The sequence below is a fragment of the Aedes albopictus genome, chromosome 2, assembly GCF_035046485.1.
Source record: "Aedes albopictus strain Foshan chromosome 2, AalbF5, whole genome shotgun sequence".
Taxonomy (NCBI): Eukaryota; Metazoa; Arthropoda; class Insecta; order Diptera; family Culicidae; genus Aedes; species Aedes albopictus.
In genome coordinates, this window is record NC_085137.1 from 258,544,200 (window position 1) to 258,565,512 (window position 21,313).

Here is a 21,313-nt window from a genome sequence, read left to right on the forward strand (position 1 = left end):
CAAGCTAACAACATCACCGAAGACATCAACTTTCTACGTGATCAGAGTCCTGAGATATATGGAACATAAGATTTGTATGCTCACTAGCGCTGCCTTGTGGTGGAATTTTGAAACGAACATTCCATCATTTGTTAGTTCTTGACCAGCCAAATAATATTGCCGAAGACACCAACTCTCCAAGTAATTAGGATCATGAGATATCTTAGCACCATGATCACCTAAATATTCGGTGTATTTGGCAAATTTGTTAGGTCAGCCAAGGTTTTACTTTTGATGGGCCGTTTGATTCAAAATTCTACCACTAGGTAGCGCTGTCGATAAATCAATTTTTATATTCCATATATCTCAGGACTCTGATCACTTAGAAAGTTGGTTTCTTCGGCAATGTTGTTTGGTTTATTAAGGCGTTTCTGTTGATTAGCTGATTGGTTCAGGATTCTGCCAGTAGAAGCCGCGCGTGGTTGCAAATTAGTAGAAGCATGTATCTTTTACTTATTATCTCGAAAATATTCAGCAAGCTGTAAGTTTTTATAAAGTGTAGGGAAAATTCTCAAATTTTATCTGCTAGTTGCACAACTAATTAGCTATGAATGATACAAATTTGAGCTCGATTGGATAGTTTTACAGTCATTGCACATTTATGGGTCACACACAATTATTAGTCACTTTTCACTTTAATAGATAAATACTAATTAATTGCAAGCTTTTGTTAGCCATTATCATTTTTCGTTGATAAGTTGATTTGTTTTGTGTCATTATACGTATCGCACACGGGCTTATACGTCAAAACATACATCTTTTCGATACTTTTTTGTTCGGTACAAAACCATATGTCAAAGTAACGCTTCGATTGGGAATATCGTATAGTGCGTGCGCTGCTTTCATAAGCTCTGTAACAGCGTGCTTCGGTGATTTTCAAGTGTAAAATGGTATCGTCACCAGAACAAAGGTATAATTAACGTTCTAAATGTAGAAATTCGTGTGACTGCAGCTAATCAAAGCTTATTTCTGGCAAAATTTAAGTGGCTCATTATTGTGCCATGGAACACCGAAAATCACACAATTATGGGTCACTTTATGTGCAGCATAATATTGACAGTTCTGCGTACATGGGCAGTGCATACTTTTAGGCGTTTATCGGTGGTTGTGTTAAAGGTTTTGTCCCAATTTTGAAAAATTGATTCCAAATCGTGAAAACACGCTTCGTTAAGAGGTTTGAGACCAGTTTTAGATTTTACTTTAGTTGATCTATCGAGAATAAGTGATCAATCAGTGAAAAAATAGACAAAACATTATTGTTGAGCCGATTCCTCTTGAGTGACCCATAATAGGCAACAAATTGACCCATAATTGTTACACAGCCAATTTTGACCCATTATTGTGGTTTTCATTATTCATCAACATTTTAGTAATTTTCACCGTCTAAAGTGAATTTTCCAAGCAAATTTTTATATAAAACAATATAAGGGAGTTTCAGTGAAGAGAATACAAAATAAAAATAATGAAAGTGTTATTTTGGTATGTAAAACGATTCATATTATAAAATAATTGTTCCTTGAGTGACCCATAATTGTGCAATGAGTGTACATGAAGTTAGAACGGTTCTAGTAAAATGTTTCATATTTGAGTGTTCTTCGTTAAACTGATATATCTCATGATTAAGTGAACCGAATGAAATGAAATTTTGCTCATTTATGACTAATATAAAGCTCATTGGAAAACCATTGACATGACTTAAATATGTTCAAAGAAAACAAAATTACAGCTTTTTGATTACTTTACGAAAAAAATCGTTCATTTGCATAATTTTGGAAATGTGTAACTAGCGCTTCCTAGTGACGAAATTTCGAAACAAATGGACTATTAACTGTAAGCCCTTGACCTACCAAACAACATTGTCGAAGACACCAACTTTGTAAGTGACCAGAGTTCTGAAATATATGAAATTTAAAATTTGCTTGATCTCTAGCGCCGCCTAGTGGTATATACAAAAGCATGCTAAGTTTGATAAATTGCCTAATACATTTTTAGCAAGTTGTTACCTTTTATAAAGAACACCAAAACTATTCAAATTTTAATTACCGTAATCCGGGGTAACATTGATCAGAATTTTCGATCTTTCTTGAATAATTCTCTTGTTTTAGCAAAAGTTAAATGTTTCATATTTTGTAAACAAGTACTGGCCCTCTGAGTATGTGTTAAGCTACTCGAAAAAGTATTGTAAAACTTTAAATCATGTTTAAATGGGTTTTTTAATCTAATTGTTGATTTTGTTGATTTGGGGTAACATTGATCATGTCAGTGATCAATGTTCGTTTGTGTTGAGAAAACCCTTACTTACTAAATTCGGGATCGCTGATTTCGAATATGTTGTCCAAATTCTTACAAGTTATATACTTTTTGAGATATTTTATGATTAAAACCCCCCAAACCGAGGATAACGCCTAAGGGTAGGCAATGGCTTAGGGAATTGATACCCTGCTCTTAATAAATCGTATATTTTATTGAAAAATAGCATTTTCATAGAAGTTTCGGTTATTAAATCCATTTCTAGGATATCATATTGAAGTAATACAGTGATTTCGAACCTCATATTGTATCTAGTATTCACGCCAAGCACGAATGTTTGGCAATGTATCTCATTGCGATACGAAACACAGTTATGGAAAAATCGATTTATGTCAATGTTTATGAAATTCAATTTTCATTAATTTCATGTCATTTAATAGCTAAATGATAGCAGATTATGATATACTATTCGATAGGAGAAACTGATTCAATGTGAAATGCTTGCTTGAACATTTCATGAGGTCGGTCAAGCCGATCAATGTTACCCCGCTGATCAATGATACCCCGTTTTACGGTACTTGGAAACTTGGTAGGTTTTCGGCTTTCAGTCACAGAAAAAGCGTTGATTATTCTAAATCATTGCCTACGTTTCGATCCTATGGTTGGGATCTTCATCAGGGCCTGTTTATTGTGTAAAAGAGGGGGGGGGGGGGGGGTGCTCTTAATTTTTATAGTTCGTTTTTGATTAGTTTAATTACTCACTCGATATGAATCAACTTGTGAAGATCGTGTTGATCACACGGTGGAATGTCGTTTGCATTGGGTTCGGGCACCGCACTTGTAACACTGTGATTAGGAAATTATTGATTAAAGGAGATTTGAGAAGCAAATTTCGATCATACTTAGACCAACCAGCACCCTGGTTGAGATGGTGGGTGGGTGGTACGTTTAACCGTTCGAGTCGCAACACTTGGCACTTTGGGAACACTTCTGCTCTTGTTCGCCAGATTGGGGTTACTGTGGGGTGTTTATAGTTGGTGGTGTTTGGTTGGTCGGATTTGTTTGTGTTAGTGGGGTGGTTAGAATTCTTGTATTTTGTCGATTTTGGTTAGTAGTTGACGACGCATTTCTCGCTCCTCTCTGGGTTTTGATCGTTGAGAGCAGATTTGCGTACGCACAGCTTAAATTATCGGTGTCTGTCCGATGGTTGACCGTGTTGGAAGTCGTCGCAATATGGCACATTTCCAACACTTGCAGAGCTTGTCTCTTGTAGGTTGAATCGACGAGGGATGGTTGTTACTTGTTCCTCAATGAGTTAGATATAATTGGTACAAATTTGGTCTTGACAGATTAACTCTACACGAAATTAGAGCCCTATAAGGGAAGAATACCTATTATTTGACTTCCGTTTATCAAATTACTGTACCTTAGGATTAAGCGAACCGAATTAAATTTAATTTTGAAAGTTTATGATTAATGTATTGGTCTTCATGTACGGTTGGACTCGACTAAAGTATGTCCAAAGGGAAAAGAAGTTGCAAATTATTGAATACTTTTCGGAAAGTTCTAATCATTGGAATTTTTTTTTGCTAGTTTGCTACAACTTTGTAGAACATTTTGAAATTGTATAGAGAATAATTAATCAGCAGATTTTTTGGATAAGCCACACTCGATTGACCGTACTCATTTCAAAATAATACATAAAAAAAATGACAGAACTTGGCAGAAACATTTTTGTTTTCGTAAATACGACTCCAAACCCATTGTGCACTGAAAAGCCCGCATCCCAAGCCGCATCCGGCAGTGTGCTGTTTACTAGTGGAAAATTCCTAGTAGACAATAGGACGCGAAGCTCAGCAGCGAAGCGAAAGTTATTTTTAGAAACAACCCGGTTCAACTTCTCGGGTTTGAATAGCGGTGTTTGTGTGTAGTGGTATGGAACCTGTGGAACCGTGTAGCGCATCTTAATACAACGAACAGATTATGATATAACACCTTTTTTGTACGTTTTCAATACATTAATTGGTAGAAAAGGCATATCTCAATTTTTGGTAGCCTTTCTTGTTTTGCGTGTATGGATTCGGTACTTAGCCAGTTGATCCGATTAAGAGAACTTAAGTGATCATAGAACAGGCTGAGAAGCTGGCTTTGTCCCAGTGAAGACGTTACAAAAAAGGAAAGTTCTCGAGGTTGTAGAGAAGCATTAGCTACCCGATGTATGTATGTATGTATGTGTGTTGTGGACTCAGTATTATCTTTGTAAAATGTTTAGCTATGTAGATCATCGCACCGATGGAACTATTGTGATTGAAAGAAGAATATATCATTGATTTGTTACAAGAATATGTTCCATGTTTCAAAGATATCTTACAACATTGTGAATACTAGTAGCCTGATTCTCGTATCTACTTCCTTCTCTACTCTATTCGGTTTTTCATAAATTTTCAATCCAACTGACTTACTCCTTTCGTCATCCACAAGTGATCAAAAAGCTCATTCCTCATGTTATAATACCGTTGAGCATTTCTGATGTTTTTGCGATCCTCGCACATTTCATGGAATGAGCGTTGTGGTCCCGGGTAGAGGTAAAATACTGACGATCAAAACGTGATATTGATTTGATTGATATAAGAGATAAAAGATCTGAAAATAATATCTGAAAAATGTTCCTTGAACATCTGAACAATATCAAAATTTGATATTTCAAGATCAAACGAATAGCTTGCTGCTATTGGTTAGATCTTACAAGATCTCATTATGATCTGATGATGATGTTCCAGGAGTAAATTTTAGATATTATTTTCAGATCTTTTATCTCTTATATCAATCAAACCAATATCACATTTTGATCTCAATATCAAAATATGCTATTATTGAGCTCTTTTCCTCCACCCGGGGTACTATACTGAACCCAGCAGTTTCAGAACATGGCATGTCTGGGTGCACATTTTCCACCTGGTTACGCAGTTCCGGATTACTAAGTTTGAAGTGTATCCGCATGTTGTGCATGACAATGCATGTTGTAATAATGTCCCGCATGCTTTCCTCTTCGAAAAGTCGACAGGGATTGACAAGAATTTTCCAACACGCCTGTAGGATACCAAAGCATCGTTCAACGTCCTTACGAACGGATTCGTGTCGTTTCCCAACTAACAATCACTCATTTAACAAACACCATTATGACGAATTAATTCAACATAATGTTGAATAACATTTAAATTATTTTCACGTACAACCTATGTTCGGGTTTTGTTCACACAAATTTGGAGAAGTTATAAAGCATCATGTTGTGCAAAAACTTAATTTTTTGTTCTTCAAAACGTTTTACAAATGTACAGGAAAGTTGTTATTCAGCTTTGGCAAAAATGACTGAAAATAAATAAAATGCAAAAACGTTGAACTCTCACGAGAGTAATTATTATTATTATTATGAGAACACCTATTATGAAATAAGAATTACATATAAAATTACCTAAATCCGGATTAGAACTCGAGACCTGTCGATTGCCAGCCGCATGCCTTCCTATCTGCGCCATCCTAGAGATGGTGAGATGCAGCACCCAAAGCAAAACATAATCTTCCCATGACTCAATAATGGTCACTCCTGAACTTGTATTCAGCAGTGGTGAATTAGCACAGCACGTGGTAATCAACTGAACAACGCCTTATACTTAACAACTGTTCAGCCCAAAACACGTGTTTTCCATTCTGATTTCGCTGTCATTATTTTTATCGCACGGTGAGAAAACTTGTATCGAATGCGGCCAAAAAGTGTTGGCCCTTATTGAAGATATTGTTTCCAGATGTACTAATTGCGATATGAATATGTTTATATTTTTATTATTAAATATCGATCTTTAAAAATGTATGACAATATGTGGTGCGGTATGGTCTTGGACATGGTGCATTCAGAGCATCTGTTCAGGTTATCTTCTCATGCTCAGTCGAAGATCCGTTAAGCAATTTTTTTTATTTATGCTTTTGTCATGGAATCTTGATGTTATGTTCAATAAAAAGTGCATATGGATGTTTAGGGATACTTGAAATGTGTCGATTTCTGAATGCTGTTTGGTTATCTAGGTGACTGCGGGAACAATATTCAGTAAACACGACAGCACTGCAATGTCAAATGCATCGATCCAAGTGTATCCTACAATCGAACTGCTGCGGAAAATAAAAAATATAATAATCAAGGTACAAGATATCTTGTTACATGCCTCATTTTTACGTTGATTACGTCCTTTGGCACTCAATGTTAAACTACATCATTTTATTCTGTTTTATTTTATGTGATTCGTTTAAAATATTAGTTCTTCAATAACTTGGTTGTACAAACAGTTTTAGCCATGATTTATCCCATAATCCGAACAAAGTTCCTAGTCAAACTATGACGGGCTGAAGGCGTCTATTTGACAAGTGAAAAGCACATTGTTCAGGAGCATATGCTTATCGATACATCAGCATAATAAGATGCAGACAAATGTTTTGTTAAACTCCTTTGTTAAGGAATCAATGCTTGCCGAATAAATTTCTTGTTAAACGTTTGAAAAGTGTTTTAATTTATCATAGTTGATACCGATGAGGAAAGTCGAACATTGACTACTGTCTCAATCGAAAAATCATTTAAACAGTAATGTGTAGAGCATAATTTTAGTTCAGCTATCATTACCATTATTAAGCAACAATTCAGCAAGCTTGCTTGTTTGTGACTTGCAATTGTTAGTACGGTTGGCGTACAGTTTTGCCTTTTCTGTTTGCGGATGTGAGATTGTTTTCATGAAAATAGGCCATTCGGGATATAGCCAAGCCATCAGCAAAAAAAAATTATATCCTTTGTTGTATGTTTTTCGATTAATTTCCCATTGGCCATCCAGCATTTTGTTATGAAAAAAAAAAATAAAAGAAATTGTTTTTTATCATCATATATACAAATATCCAACGCTTGGGGGGGTTGGGCTTGGTTGGTTCTACCCCCGGTCTGGTCACGATCTTTGAGATTATCGTGATAGCCAGCGTTTGTTGAATAATAAAGTGGGATTAAGGATAAACTTCAGAGAATACTAACATGGCTACCAAAATGGCCGGTTTGGTCCCCTACTCACGATTTCAAGAACACAAATCTTGAAAATTCGTAAACATATATATGTAGGGGGATTAGGGGCATAATGGACACCCTAAGCAAATGAGTACGTTAACAGAGTAAAACTTTACATAAATATTATCAGTTGACTTACAACTTTAACTTGTTTTCTACGTCTTTCAATTATTTACAGCATGTAGAATGTCATTATAATGAAGAAATAATGAATTGTAAACCGAGTGTTTTTCAGGGCTGACAGGAAAGGTACGGGGCGAAATGGACACCCATCGGGTGCATAATGGACACCCCTGCCTATTTTATGCTAAATCTTTGGTTACATCGATCAGTTCAGTAATTTGCCTACGGAGATACCACAGATATAATACTCCATCCTAGACGAGTTTACATAATATCAAAGTGTAGCGGGAGGCGTTACAACCGTTAGTGCGACGAAGAAAATATTCAATAGGGATGGCGGATATTTGACGGAACGATCCGTCACCGAACGCCATCGTTTGTCATCCGACAATTGTCATGGCATGAGTGGGGAAAATGAAGAGAAAAAAAACAGATGATGGAATGTAGTGATGCAAATTGTGCTAGAGCGGGAATTTGATTAAATATTGATGTTGGCGACTACGCGCCAGCGCGCCTCTATGGTATGAATCTCTACAAAAATCCGACGGTTGTACCCCTCGCCGATAGGTACGGTATGGACAGATGGACTGGAATGACAGTGCGGTAAGTCTGTATTGTTCGTATGCAGGAGAGAATGCAAAAAATATGCAAATCACGATAGCAATAATGATTACGTTTAGCATACAAAGTTGTTAAATTTCACAGTGAATTGGAATCCTAGAATTAATTGTTAAAACAAAACTAGATTAAGAATTGTGTTAAGGTAATATGATGCAGTGATGCGGGTGATTAATCTTTCTAACTTAAAATGTGTATTGCCAGGAATTCGCCTATCGAAATCGTGCTAAAGCACTCAAATCCTACATTACTGAATTGAACTTACGGACTAGAGTGGTAAACTTACTATTAGCTAAAAACACACACAAAACCTTAATCTAACTTAAATGTTACAGTACGGAACGAAAGTACGGCTACGAAAGTGATTCTTAATACTACAGTACATTGCATTGCAATTCGAGAGAACATTAGACTGGTTCAAACACAGACCGGACTCAATACAGAAACGGGACTAAACGTAAGTTTATACTAGCCTATGACCATATGATCACCCTGACATTAACAGTATTGTAACAGAAATTGATATATTTAATGACGACTTGAACTCCTACGCCTTACAGGAAAATAATAATCCCTCCACAAGTAAATCCCAAGAAACGGTGGTTTTATTGCGGGTTATTATTTCGGAAAATATTCCCTGTGTTGGCAATTCCCAACAAATTATTATTTTCGTTTAAGGCGTAGGAGTTCAAGTCGTCATTAAATATATCAATTTCTGTTACAATACTGTTAATGTCAGGGTGATCATATGGTCATAGGCTAGTATAAACTTACGTTTAGTCCCGTTTCTGTATTGAGTCCGGTCTGTGTTTGAACCAGTCTAATGTTCTCTCGAATTGCAATGCAATGTACTGTAGTATTAAGAATCACTTTCGTAGCCGTACTTTCGTTCCGTACTGTAACATTTAAGTTAGATTAAGGTTTTGTGTGTGTTTTTAGCTAATAGTAAGTTTACCACTCTAGTCCGTAAGTTCAATTCAGTAATGTAGGATTTGAGTGCTTTAGCACGATTTCGATAGGCGAATTGTCGGAATAAAAATATCTGGGTTCGAATCCCGATATATTAAGTTACATCGTTCTAGCGGATGTGGAGTAGCTGCATCGATCGCTTCCCAACATTTGGAAAGGGAACCACCGCGTCGGGTTTCACATAACGTGTCGGTTCCAGAGTACCAACGGATCGTCCCTCCCTCGCGCCAACAAGCAATTCACCAGCTGAATCATCCTCATTCGCCTACCATGCGAGACTATCGACTCTACAGCCAAGAAGAAGAAGAAGATGAAGCAGCTGATCCATACCCGATCACACGGAAGCAGCTGGCTGCCAGACAGGCCATCTCGAAGGACCTTCCCACATTTTCTGGAGACCCGGAAGAATGGCCTCTGTTTCTGTCCACCTTCACCAGTACTACTACTCTATGTGGATTCACTAACGATGAAAATATCGTCCGCTTGCAGCGAAGCTTAAAGGGTCGAGCGTATGAAGCGGTTAAAAGCCGATTACTCCACCCATCGAACGTAAGCGGAGTTATGTCGACGCTCAAGATGCTTTTCGGGCAGCCCGAGGTTATCGTCCATTCGATGATGTCGAAAATCAACTCCCTTCCGGCTCTGAAAGAGGGCAAATTAGAAACCATCGTCGACTTCGCCATCAGCGTTCAAAATTTCTGTGCAACCGTGGACGCATGTGGGTTGGAAGAATATTTCTACAACATGACCTTTCTTCATCAACTCGTCAACAAACTGCCTCCATCGATCAAGCTAAATTGGGCGCAGTACCGCTTATCGCTACCAACAGTCAATTTGGCGTCTTTCAGCAGCTGGCTCTACACCCTAGCAGAAGCTGCTAGTGCCGTTACCATCCCAAACATCGTTTTCGAATCCCATCCCGTACGTAGCGACTCACGTGCGGTCAAGAAATGCAACTTGTTTATCAACGCTCACTCCGAAGAAGCCTCATCAGGTCATCACTCCGGAGTGCTACCGAACTCGAAAGGTGCGGATGATAGTTGCCTAGTATGTAAAGGAAGTTGTAAGTCGATTGCCAAATGCGAACGTTTCCTGGAGTTCTCGCGCGACTCTCGCTGGGCGACTGTTCGAGATCTTGGCCTTTGTCGTCGGTGTTTACAGCAACATAAGGGTGGATGTCAAGCTAAACTATGTGGAAGAAATGGCTGCGAGTTGAAGCACCACGAACTGTTGCACAACGAGCAAAAAAGCGCAACTCTGCCGCTAATAGATTCTAAAAGTGATGTCAGTAAATCAATGCCGAATCAACGACAAGAATCCTCGTCACATTCAGAGCCAATTTCGACCGAGCACGGATGTCATACTCATCAGGTCATCTCTAGCCACGTACTGTTTCGTTACCTGCCCGTAGTGCTACACGGAAAGCACAGGTCAATCGAGACTTTTGCCTTTCTCGATGATGGATCTGAGCTCACACTGGTTGACGAGGAGCTTGCGGATGAACTGCAGCTTGAAGGAGAGGAAATGCCGCTATGTCTGCTCTGGACTGGCGGAACGAAGCGACGAGAGGATGGCTCAAAGAGCGTTCAACTAGACATCGCCGCGAAGCATAACGGTTCCAATAAGTACACCATGCATGGGGTACGCACAGTTGCTGAGCTACTCCTTCCATCGCAAACACTCAACTTTGAAGAGTTGTCCGGAATGTATCCACATCTCAAGGGACTACCGATCACCTCCTATCAAGACGTCCGGCCGAGAATCCTCATCGGAATGAAGGATCAGTACCTCAGTCTTGTTCAGAAGAGCCGCGAGGGAATGATACACCAGCCGATTGCTGTCAAAACGCGGCTAGGATGGACAATATGTGGTGGAGCAAACTGTGAGAATCCCGCCAGCTTGGTACACTCGGTATTCCATGTTTGCACCTGTACCTCGCCCTCAGACCAAGATCTACATAAAATGATGAAGGATTACTTCGCAGTAGATAGTCTGGGAGTTGCTCAGTCAAAGACACGTCTCCTCTCAACAGAAGAAGAGCGAGCTCAAAGTCTGCTTGAGACTCGCACAGTGCTAAAAGAAAACCGTTACGAAACAGGACTACTGTGGCGCGACGACAACATTCGACTGCCAGATAGTTTTTCGATGGCCTTTCGACGTCTTCAGTGTCTTCGGAAGAGAATGGACAAAGATTTACAGCTATCGGATGAACTGCATAACAAGATCGTCGACCTCCTCGAAAAAGGCTACGCCAGGAAGCTCACCGATGATGAACTCTCCCAAAGTTTTCCCCGGACATGGTATCTGCCGATATTTCCCGTAACGAATACCAATAAGCCAGGGAAGATTCGAATGGTGTGGGACGCTGCTGCGACCGCCCACGGGGTTTCTCTGAACTCAGCGCTTCTAAAAGGACCTGATCAATTATGCGAACTTTTTACCATACTAGTTCAATTCCGTGAGGGCCGGGTTGCCTTAACTGGAGATGTGCGTGAAATGTTCCTGCAGGTACTCATGCGTCCGGAAGACCAGCAATGCCAGCGGTTCCTGTGGTACAACAAAGATGGGACTCTTTCAGTCTACGTCCTGCAGGTAATGACGTTCGGAGCCTGCTGCTCCCCCAGTAGTGCCCAATTTGTGAAGAACTTGAACGCCGAACGCTTCAAAGGGGAATATCCAGCGGCAGTCGAAGTAATCCAGAAGCGCCACTACGTTGACGACATGTTGATGAGTGTGGCAACAGAAGAAGAAGCAATTTCTCTCGCGAAACAAGTGAAGACGGTCCACGCAGAAGGCGGCTTCGAGATCCGCAACTGGATCAGCAATTCCAAACACGTCATCGAAGCCTTGGAGGAGAACCATACCGAAGAAAAAAACCTCGATTTATCACCGGAGCTGGCTACTGAGAAGGTTTTAGGCTTGTGGTGGTGCACCGATCTGGATACCTTCAGCTTCAAAATAGGATGGAACCGTTACGGTCGAGCGCTGTTAGAAGGTCAGCACCGTCCAACAAAAAGACAAATGCTGCGTATCCTCATGTCCGTGTTCGACCCGCTTGGGTTGATAGCCCAGTTCCTAATGTATTTAAAAATCCTGCTCCAGGACGTCTGGCGCTCTGGCATCGACTGGGACGAGCAAATTAATGAGAGCATTTTTGATCGATGGCAAACCTGGCTCCAAGTTCTCCCACGAATCGAACAGATAAGGATTCCTCGATGCTACTCCAAAGGACGAAGTTTCGACCACGGAGCAGTGCAGCTTCACACATTCGTTGATGCCAGTGAAAACGGAATTGCTGCCGCCTGCTACCTACGCTTCAACCATGATGACGGCGTGGGATGCAGTATAGTCGCCGCAAAAACCAGAGTCGCGCCATTGAAGTATTTGTCTATACCTCGACTGGAGCTTCAAGCGGCTTTGATTGGTGCTCGTCTGGCTCGAGCAGTCTCAGAAGCACTCTCGGTCCAGATCTCCCGTAGAAATTTCTGGTCCGACTCCCAAGATGTCCTGTGCTGGATAAGATCTGATCACCGCCGCTACTCACCATTTGTAGCTTTCCGGATCAGTGAGATCCTTGAGTTGACCGAGATAGCTGAGTGGAGATATGTTCCCACCGACTTAAACGTTGCGGATGACGGAACTAAATGGAAAGGATTTCCAGATCTGGGCCCTGAAGCGAGATGGTTTAACGGTCCACAATTTCTCTACCTCACAGAAGATCATTGGCCACGCCCATCGAAAATACCAACCACCACCGACCTGGAGCTTCGTCCTAGTGCAATGTCGCACTTCGTCGCATCCGAACCCATAATACGAGCTAATGACTTCTCCAGCTGGAGTCGACTCGTGCGAATCGTTGCGCTTGTACAGCGATTTTCTAGCAACTGCAAGCTAAAGCGCCAAAGGAAGTCAACCATAAATGGCCCTCTCTCCAGCCAAGAAATAAGTTCTGCTGAAGCATATCTAGTCCGCCAAGCGCAGTGTGAAATTTATTCCGACGAAGTTGCTCTTCTCCAACGGTCGCAACACGAGTTGAACCAATTGAAAACCCCGTTACCTAAGACAAGCTCACTGCATCAAAAATCGCCATGGTTGGACCGAAACGGAGTTATGCGGATGCGAGGCCGCATCGCCAACTGCGACTATGCAACCGAAGATGCTAAACATCCTATTATACTTCCACGTGACCACCCTACCACCAAGTTGATCATTGCACATTACCACCAAAAATACAACCACCAAAATCACGAGACCGTCATAAACGAAATTCGACAAAAGTACAGTGTTTCGAAACTTCGTACAGCATTTGCCAAGATTCGAAACAACTGTCAACTCTGCAAGAACCACCGAATCGTTCCAAAGGTGCCGATCATGGCCGATCTACCGGAAGCACGACTCGATGCTTTCACTCAGCCCTTTACCCACGTCGGCGTTGATTTCTTCGGGCCATACGAGATTGTCATCGGCCGCCGATCCGAAAAGCGCTGGGGCATGCTAGCCACCTGTTTGACGACCCGCGCAATTCATATCGAAGTGGCATGTACTCTCAACACTGATTCGTGCGTTATGGCACTGCGAAACTTTATTTCGCGAAGAGGAAAGCCCAGGACGATTTACAGCGATCGAGGAACGAATTTTGTTGGCGCAAACCGAGAGTTAAAAGAAGCGGAATGCACTATTAACCAAGATAAACTGATGACCGAATTTGTTGATGCGGAGACTAGCTGGAAATTTCTGCCCCCTTCCTCGCCACACATGGGTGGCAGTTGGGAACGGCTAATTGGCTGCGTAAAGAAGAATTTGATGGGGATCTTATCTATGAGAAGGTTGACTGACGAAGTTTTGCGGAATCTGCTGACCGAAGTAGAAAACACGGTTAACTCTCGACCTCTGACACACGTTCCAGTGGATGATGAGTCTTCCCCAGCCCTGACTCCCAACCATTTCTTGATTGGGTCATCCAATGGAGTGAAACCACTGTGTACTGCCGATGATAGTGGCGAAAACCTACGCCAATGCTGGCGGTTGTCCCAAATCCAGGCCAATCGATTCTGGAAGAGGTGGATCAACGATTATCTACCCGAAATAACTCGCCGTACCAAGTGGTTCACCGACACCAAGCCAGTAGAGGACAACGACGTGGTAGTGATCGTGGACCCAAAACTACCTCGAAACTGTTGGCCAAAAGGCCGAATCATCTGTACCCATCCTGGACGAGATGGACAACCCAGGTCGGCAACGGTTAGAACAGCAACTGGCATTTACGAACGCCCGGTGGCCAAATTAGCTGTTTTAGATGTACGGCGCGTACCGGAGTAAGCTGACCAGACGGCCATCGTACTTGGGGGGAGTGTTGGCGACTACGCGCCAGCGCGCCTCTATGGTATGAATCTCTACAAAAATCCGACGGTTGTACCCCTCGCCGATAGGTACGGTATGGACAGATGGACTGGAATGACAGTGCGGTAAGTCTGTATTGTTCGTATGCAGGAGAGAATGCAAAAAATATGCAAATCACGATAGCAATAATGATTACGTTTAGCATACAAAGTTGTTAAATTTCACAGTGAATTGGAATCCTAGAATTAATTGTTAAAACAAAACTAGATTAAGAATTGTGTTAAGGTAATATGATGCAGTGATGCGGGTGATTAATCTTTCTAACTTAAAATGTGTATTGCCAGGAATTCGCCTATCGAAATCGTGCTAAAGCACTCAAATCCTACATTACTGAATTGAACTTACGGACTAGAGTGGTAAACTTACTATTAGCTAAAAACACACACAAAACCTTAATCTAACTTAAATGTTACAGTACGGAACGAAAGTACGGCTACGAAAGTGATTCTTAATACTACAGTACATTGCATTGCAATTCGAGAGAACATTAGACTGGTTCAAACACAGACCGGACTCAATACAGAAACGGGACTAAACGTAAGTTTATACTAGCCTATGACCATATGATCACCCTGACATTAACAGTATTGTAACAGAAATTGATATATTTAATGACGACTTGAACTCCTACGCCTTACAGGAAAATAATAATCCCTCCACAAGTAAATCCCAAGAAACGGTGGTTTTATTGCGGGTTATTATTTCGGAAAATATTCCCTGTGTTGGCAATTCCCAACAATTGAAATAGTCGATATCTTACGTGAATTTACTAGTGGCAACTTGATCAAATGAACTCTGTTAATAGTTACTAGTGAGTCAAACATGAAAATAATTTATTCTTATGCGAAAAATATGTGAATTCCTTAAAATCATGATTTCAGGTTAGATTCCATGCACTAATTCCCTGCTAGGGCTTTATATTTGCGCTAAAATTAGAACTTAAACTAGATTTGTCATGCAACAGTAAGTAAAACTACATCCTATTGTTAAACTTAAGACTAAGAACTTAAAATCGACTTACTAGGTATACTGACCAGAACGATAATTGGGCGGTAACAAGGACAGGGACGTTGAGACTAGAGTCACTGAAATGTGAGTACAACACGATATGAATGATGAATCATGGGATGTAATTGGAAACTTTATATTTTAGCTTTAAAGCGTTTTGCTGAATAAATTATGGATTTCGCTACTAAGACAGTGACCCGTTTTTCCTGCGTCTTACACCGTGCCAACAATCTTTAAAGATTTCAACTCGTTGGAATCGTGCTGCTGAGTAAGTACTGTATGGTTCGTAGAGGTCAAACAGAGGGTGAATTCACGATGCCTACTACTAGGCGATCCGCGGCTAAAGCCAGCGCGGAGGAACATCAGTGCATTTGTGGGATATGCAAAAACCCCCACCACGTAGCAGAGATGGTAGCTTGCGAGCGATGTCGTCGTTGGTACCATCGTATGTGTGCGGGAGTGGCTGAGAGTTTCAACGGCAGGTGGGCATGCAAAGATTGCATCTCGGTGGTGACCATCAGCGAAGCCTCAATATCAGGACGGACTAGCAGCACATCCAGATCTACACGGGTTCAGCTGCAACTAATGCGTTTAGAAGAGGATAAAAGGGCCCAGGAGAAGCTGATTCTGGAGCAACAGGAGCAGGATCGTATCCTACAGGAGAAGGCTCGGGCAGCAAAGGCTGCGCTGGATAAGAAATATCTAGACGAGAAGTATGCTCTGCTTTTGGCCGATGCCGAGGATGATGATGCTGGGAGTCATAGAAGTCGTCGCAGTCGTTCGAGCCGCAACAGCCAGGTGCAACAATGGATTCATGGGCTGGAAGGAGCCGCCAAAGAAAACCCCGCGCCTGAAAATGTCGACGATATCTTCCCTCCGATTTCGGTTAGCAATCACGTTAATATAGACGGAGGAGCGTGTGGTGGAGGAATGCTAGCGAAGTACACTGGAACAGTTCCGAAAATTCCACAAAATCCGATGAACGTAGCAGCGAGCAGGGCAATAGAGCCGTTTTCGTCCAGGCCTGCAATTGGATGGGTCGCAGACAACGTTGGTACTGAGGAAATGATTACTACAGCCGGAATGAAAGACCCGATCACAGCGTCAACCCCTATTCGATCGGATGGTGTAGGTAGGCAGCCGACGGCGCGAAGTGTGATACAAACGCAATCATCTGTGTACATACAGCCAGTGTTGACACAGCCGGTGTATACACAGTCGGTGTTTGCACAACCAATGCAACCTGCACCCGTTCAGCCGAAGCTCGTCCCACGACCACCACTACCAACGTTCTTGTTCCAAGAACCAATTTCAAGGCCATCAGCTGATCACGTACGTTCAACGCTCCCGCCGATAAATGAGTCACCGATGCTACAGTCGAGAGTCGGACAATGTACACAGTTGCCGTCATCGAATCCTGCACCACAACAGCCACAAACATCTCGAACGTTGGTATCGCCACCGTCACAGCCATCGCAGGTAGTGCAGTCGTCGATTGATGCTTCCATCCAATTAGCTGAGCAAATATCGAGCATGCAACTACCACCAACGACAAGGGCGTCGTTCTCTCAGCTGTCGTCTCGGCAGCCGCACACACTGGCGTCGGCGATGTGCGATCAGCTCGTTGAGCAATCGCAGCCTCCATCTGTGTTGCGAGAATCAATTTTGTATACCCCGCAACCACAGCACTCATCCAATCCGGAGAGATTGGCCTCGCAATCACCGATCCATCAGACGACGTCGTCAGTGTCGTTGCAACAACAGAACGAGCCATATGCTGCCCAGCTGCAGCAAATGCAGAATCAGCAGGCGATGTGGGGCCAATTCCAGCAGCAGTTGTCGGCCAGACAGGTAGTGCCGAAAGAGCTCCCTGTTTTTTCTGGTTGCCCAGAAGAATGGCCACTTTTTGTGAGCAGCTTTCGCAATTCCACTACAATGTGTGGATATTCTCAAGCCGAGAATCTTATGAGACTCCAGAAGTGCCTCAAGGGTAGAGCACTAGAGGCTGTTCGGAGTAATTTGTTGCTGCCCTCCTCGGTCCCGAAAGTAATGGAGACTTTGGAGACATTATTCGGGAGCCCAGAGCGATTAGTTCAGTCGCTGCTCAACAAGGTGCGCAGCGTTCCTACTCCAAAGGCCGAAAGGCTCGAAAGCTTGGTAAACTTTGGTTTGGTCGTACAGAACCTCGTTAGCCATCTGAAGGCTGCCAACCAGCAAGCCCATCTGTCCAATCCAACCCTGCTGCAGGAGCTGGTGGATAAGCTGCCGCCACACCTTCGATTGGATTGGGCTTTGTACAAAAGGAACGCTGGACTCATCGATTTGGGAACGTTTTGCGATTACATGAGTGCCATCACGTCAGCCGCGAGTGATGTGGCCCACTTCACCGATTTTGAGGGACCTCGCACTGGCGGGCACGAGAAGCAGAGGAAGGATAAGGCCTACGTCAACGCTCACGTTTCTGCCGAACCACGAAGGAGCGAGCCGCATGGAAAGAAGGTGGAGAGCCAGGAAAGACCTTGCTATGTCTGCCAGAGCGTGAAGCACCGTATCAGGGACTGCAACAAGTTCAAGTCCTTGTCATTCGGGGATCGTATGAAGGCGGTGGAAAACCATCAACTTTGCTTGGTTTGCTTGGTGCCGCATGGAAAGTGGTCCTGTAAATCAACACGTACCTGTGGAATTGGAGACTGCACCAAGAAGCATCACCCAGCGCTGCATCCAAGTCAACAATCGACGGCCAAACCAACGAATTCCGAGAGTTCTGGAGCACGATCGAAATCGGATGCCGTCGTGAACATCCATCGGTGGAATCACAAGACTACGATGTTCCGTATAGTACCGGTGGTATTGCACGGAAGGGAAGCCAAGATCTCCACTTTTGCATTCCTCGATGAAGGTTCATCGTCTACACTGATTGACCAGGAGGTAGCTGACCTGTTGAACCTTGACGGTAAACGGCAACCGTTGTGTTTGACATGGACTTCGAAGGTTTCTCGTCACGAAACTGAGTCTAGAGTGGTTTCACTGAGGATTTCTGGGAAAGAAGGCAGCGAAAGTTTCCCTCTGTCGGGTGTCAGCACTGTGCGTCAGCTGGATCTTCCAATACAGACACTACAGTATGATGAAATGTCGCGTCGGTATCCGTATTTGGCCGGACTTCCGGTTAACAGCTACGAGGACGCTATTCCAAGGATCCTGATTGGGTTGGACAACATGAAGCTGTCGTTGCCTCTCAAGGTACGAGAAGGACGGCGCAGCGGACCAGTGGCAGCGAAAACAAGGTTGGGATGGACTGTCTTCGGAAGCACTGACGGCACTAAAGTGGACTTTCGGTCCCCAGTATTGCACATCTGCAAGAGCAATGAGGAAACCGATCTGCACGACCTGGTGAAAGGTTACTTCGCAATGGAGAACCTTGGCGTTTCCGTAGCTGAAGGACCAGAAGCAGAAGAAGATCGACGAGCGAAGGAGATTCTACGGCGAACGACGATCAAGCGTGCCGACGGGCACTATGAAACCGGGTTACTGTGGCGGTACGATTCAGTGGAATTACCATCGAGCTACGGCATGGCCGAACGTCGTTTGCTTTGCCTGGAGCGGAAGCTGAGATCTAATCCAGAACTGCAAGCGAGCTTGGAAAGGCAAATTTCCGAATACCAGGATAAAGGCTATGCCCACAAAGCAACGCCTCAGGAGTTGGCAAATAGTGATCCGCACCGTACATGGTATCTTCCACTAGGAGTAGTAACGAACCCACGCAAGCCAGGGAAAGTGCGTATTATCTGGGACGCGGCCGCCAAGGCAAGTGGTGTGTCTCTCAATGATGTTCTAATGAAGGGCCCAGACCTTCTTACGTCGCTTCCAGGGGTATTGTGCCGTTTTCGTCAGCGAGAGGTGGCGATTGCAGGTGACATCCGCGAAATGTATCACCAGCTGAAGATACGGAAGGAGGACTGTCAGGCTCAGCGTTTTCTTTACCGAAGCGACCCGTCTCAGAAACCGGACGTTTTTGTGATGGATGTGGCGACCTTCGGTTCGACTTGTTCGCCCTGCTCGGCGAACTTCGTGAAAAACAAAAACGCGCTGGAGTGGAAGGAAGAATATCCAGAAGCGTCAGCGGCGGTGATAGAGAACCACTATGTGGACGATTACCTGGACAGTCGCGATACGGAGCAGGATCTGGCAATCTTGGCATCAGACGTACGGCAAATTCAGGCGGAGGCTGGGTTCGAGCTACGAAATTGGCGATCGAACTCAAGAAAAGTGTTACAGTCTCTTGGAGAAGATGCGGCGATCCCAATGAAAGAATTCAACGCCGACAAGGAAAGTCAGGTGGAACGTGTTCTAGGGATGGCGTGGTTGCCGGCTGAAGATGTGTTCGTGTACTACGTCAAGTTGCCGGACGACACTGAGCGTTCAGGTTCCTGCAAGGTCATCACGAAGCGCAGTATCCTGAGGTTTGTTATGAGCGTGTTCGACCCGCTCGGACTGATTTCGAACCTCCTCGTCCACGGAAAGGTGATTGTACAAGACCTGTGGAGAGCTCAAGTAGGATGGGACGACGCTATCCCCGCAGAAATAGAGCAGAACTGGATTCGGTGGATCGAGTACCTTTCCAAGTTGGAGAAACTTCGGATTCCACGGTGTTATTTTGCCGGATACGATCCGGATAGTTTTCGTTCGTTGCAGCTCCATATTTTTGTAGATGCAAGCGAGAGCGCTTTCGCTTGTGTCGCCTATTTCCGCATAGTCGATCGTGGCCAGCCGAGATGCGCTTTGGTAGCCTCAAAAGCCAAGGTGGCTCCGCTGAAGCCACTGTCAATCCCACGATTGGAGCTGCAGGCAGCAGTTATTGGGAGCCGAATAGCAAAATCCGTCGCAGAGTATCACACGCTGTCCATAAATCGCAGATTCTTCTGGAGCGACTCCAAAACTGTACTTTCCTGGATCGGTTCAGACGCCCGAAAGTATCGCCAGTACGTAGCAGTACGGATTGGCGAAATCCTGGATGAAACTCAACCTGGTGAGTGGCGCTGGGTGCCCACAAAACACAATGTTGCGGATGAAGCCACCAAATGGGGGAAACGCCCAGCTCTTCATCCGGACAGTCGATGGTTCACGGGACCGGACTTTCTCTTCCAGCCGGAAAATGAGTGGCCACAGCCACAGATACCATTAGCGAACACGGAAGAAGAACTACGAGTCGTAAATGTGCATCGTGCAGAGATAATGGAACCGTTCATCGAGTGCGACCGGTTCTCCAAATGGGAACGAATACTCCGTACCACAGCATATGTGTATTCGTTCATTGACCGATGCCGGAACTTCGGTAAGCAAGGGGCTTCGCGAATCAAACATGGATTGACGCAGGACGACATGCAGCGAGCAGAGAAAGCTTTGTGGCGGCTTGCACAAGCCGACGCCTACGCCGAAGAGATAAACGTCCTGCGGAAACAGCAAGAATCAGACGAACACAGTTCGTTGAAACTCGACAGAAGCAGCACGATTCGTCAACTATCACCGTTTTTGGATAAGTTCGACGTGGTTCGTATGGCGGGACGAACTGAAGCTTCGCCGGTGGCAAGTTACGATGCGAAATTCCCAGTAATCTTGCCGAAACATCATCGCCTGATTGAACTTCTAATCGACTGGTACCACAGACGATTCGGCCACCATAGCAACGAAACTGTGGTTAATGAAATTCTTCAGCGCTATCACATTTCCACTCTACGGACGGTGGTGCGCAAAGTTGCAAAGAAGTGTCAGTGGTGTACGGTTAACAAGGCGCTTCCTGAAGTACCCAGGATG

General features: G+C 43.6%; 2 protein-coding genes and 1 long non-coding RNA gene across 3 annotated transcripts; 1 reads left to right on the top strand and 2 right to left on the bottom strand.

The window, feature by feature from the left end:
* Window positions 1-2,866: 2,866 nt before the first annotated feature.
* Window positions 2,867-3,573, bottom strand: LOC134287091 (uncharacterized). The gene is made up of 3 exons (XR_009997008.1): window positions 3,192-3,573; window positions 3,052-3,135; window positions 2,867-2,970 (listed from the first exon to the last, which is right to left on the bottom strand). It is a non-coding gene; the product is annotated as an uncharacterized LOC134287091 (long non-coding RNA).
* Window positions 3,574-4,733: 1,160 nt separating this feature from the next.
* LOC115269345 (uncharacterized) lies at window positions 4,734-7,166 on the bottom strand (the record flags this gene model as incomplete). The annotated part of the gene is made up of 3 exons (XM_062848793.1): window positions 4,734-4,868; window positions 5,194-5,438; window positions 7,016-7,166. Coding segments are annotated over 3 exons (531 nt in total), but the record flags the coding sequence as incomplete, so codon positions are not given.
* A 933-nt stretch (window positions 7,167-8,099) lies between these two features.
* LOC134286482 (uncharacterized) lies at window positions 8,100-14,413 on the top strand. The gene is made up of 2 exons (XM_062848097.1): window positions 8,100-8,110; window positions 9,208-14,413. The coding sequence occupies exons 1-2, from the start codon at window positions 8,100-8,102 to the stop codon at window positions 14,411-14,413; spliced, it is 5,217 nt and encodes a 1,738-aa protein (XP_062704081.1).
* Window positions 14,414-21,313: the final 6,900 nt, after the last annotated feature.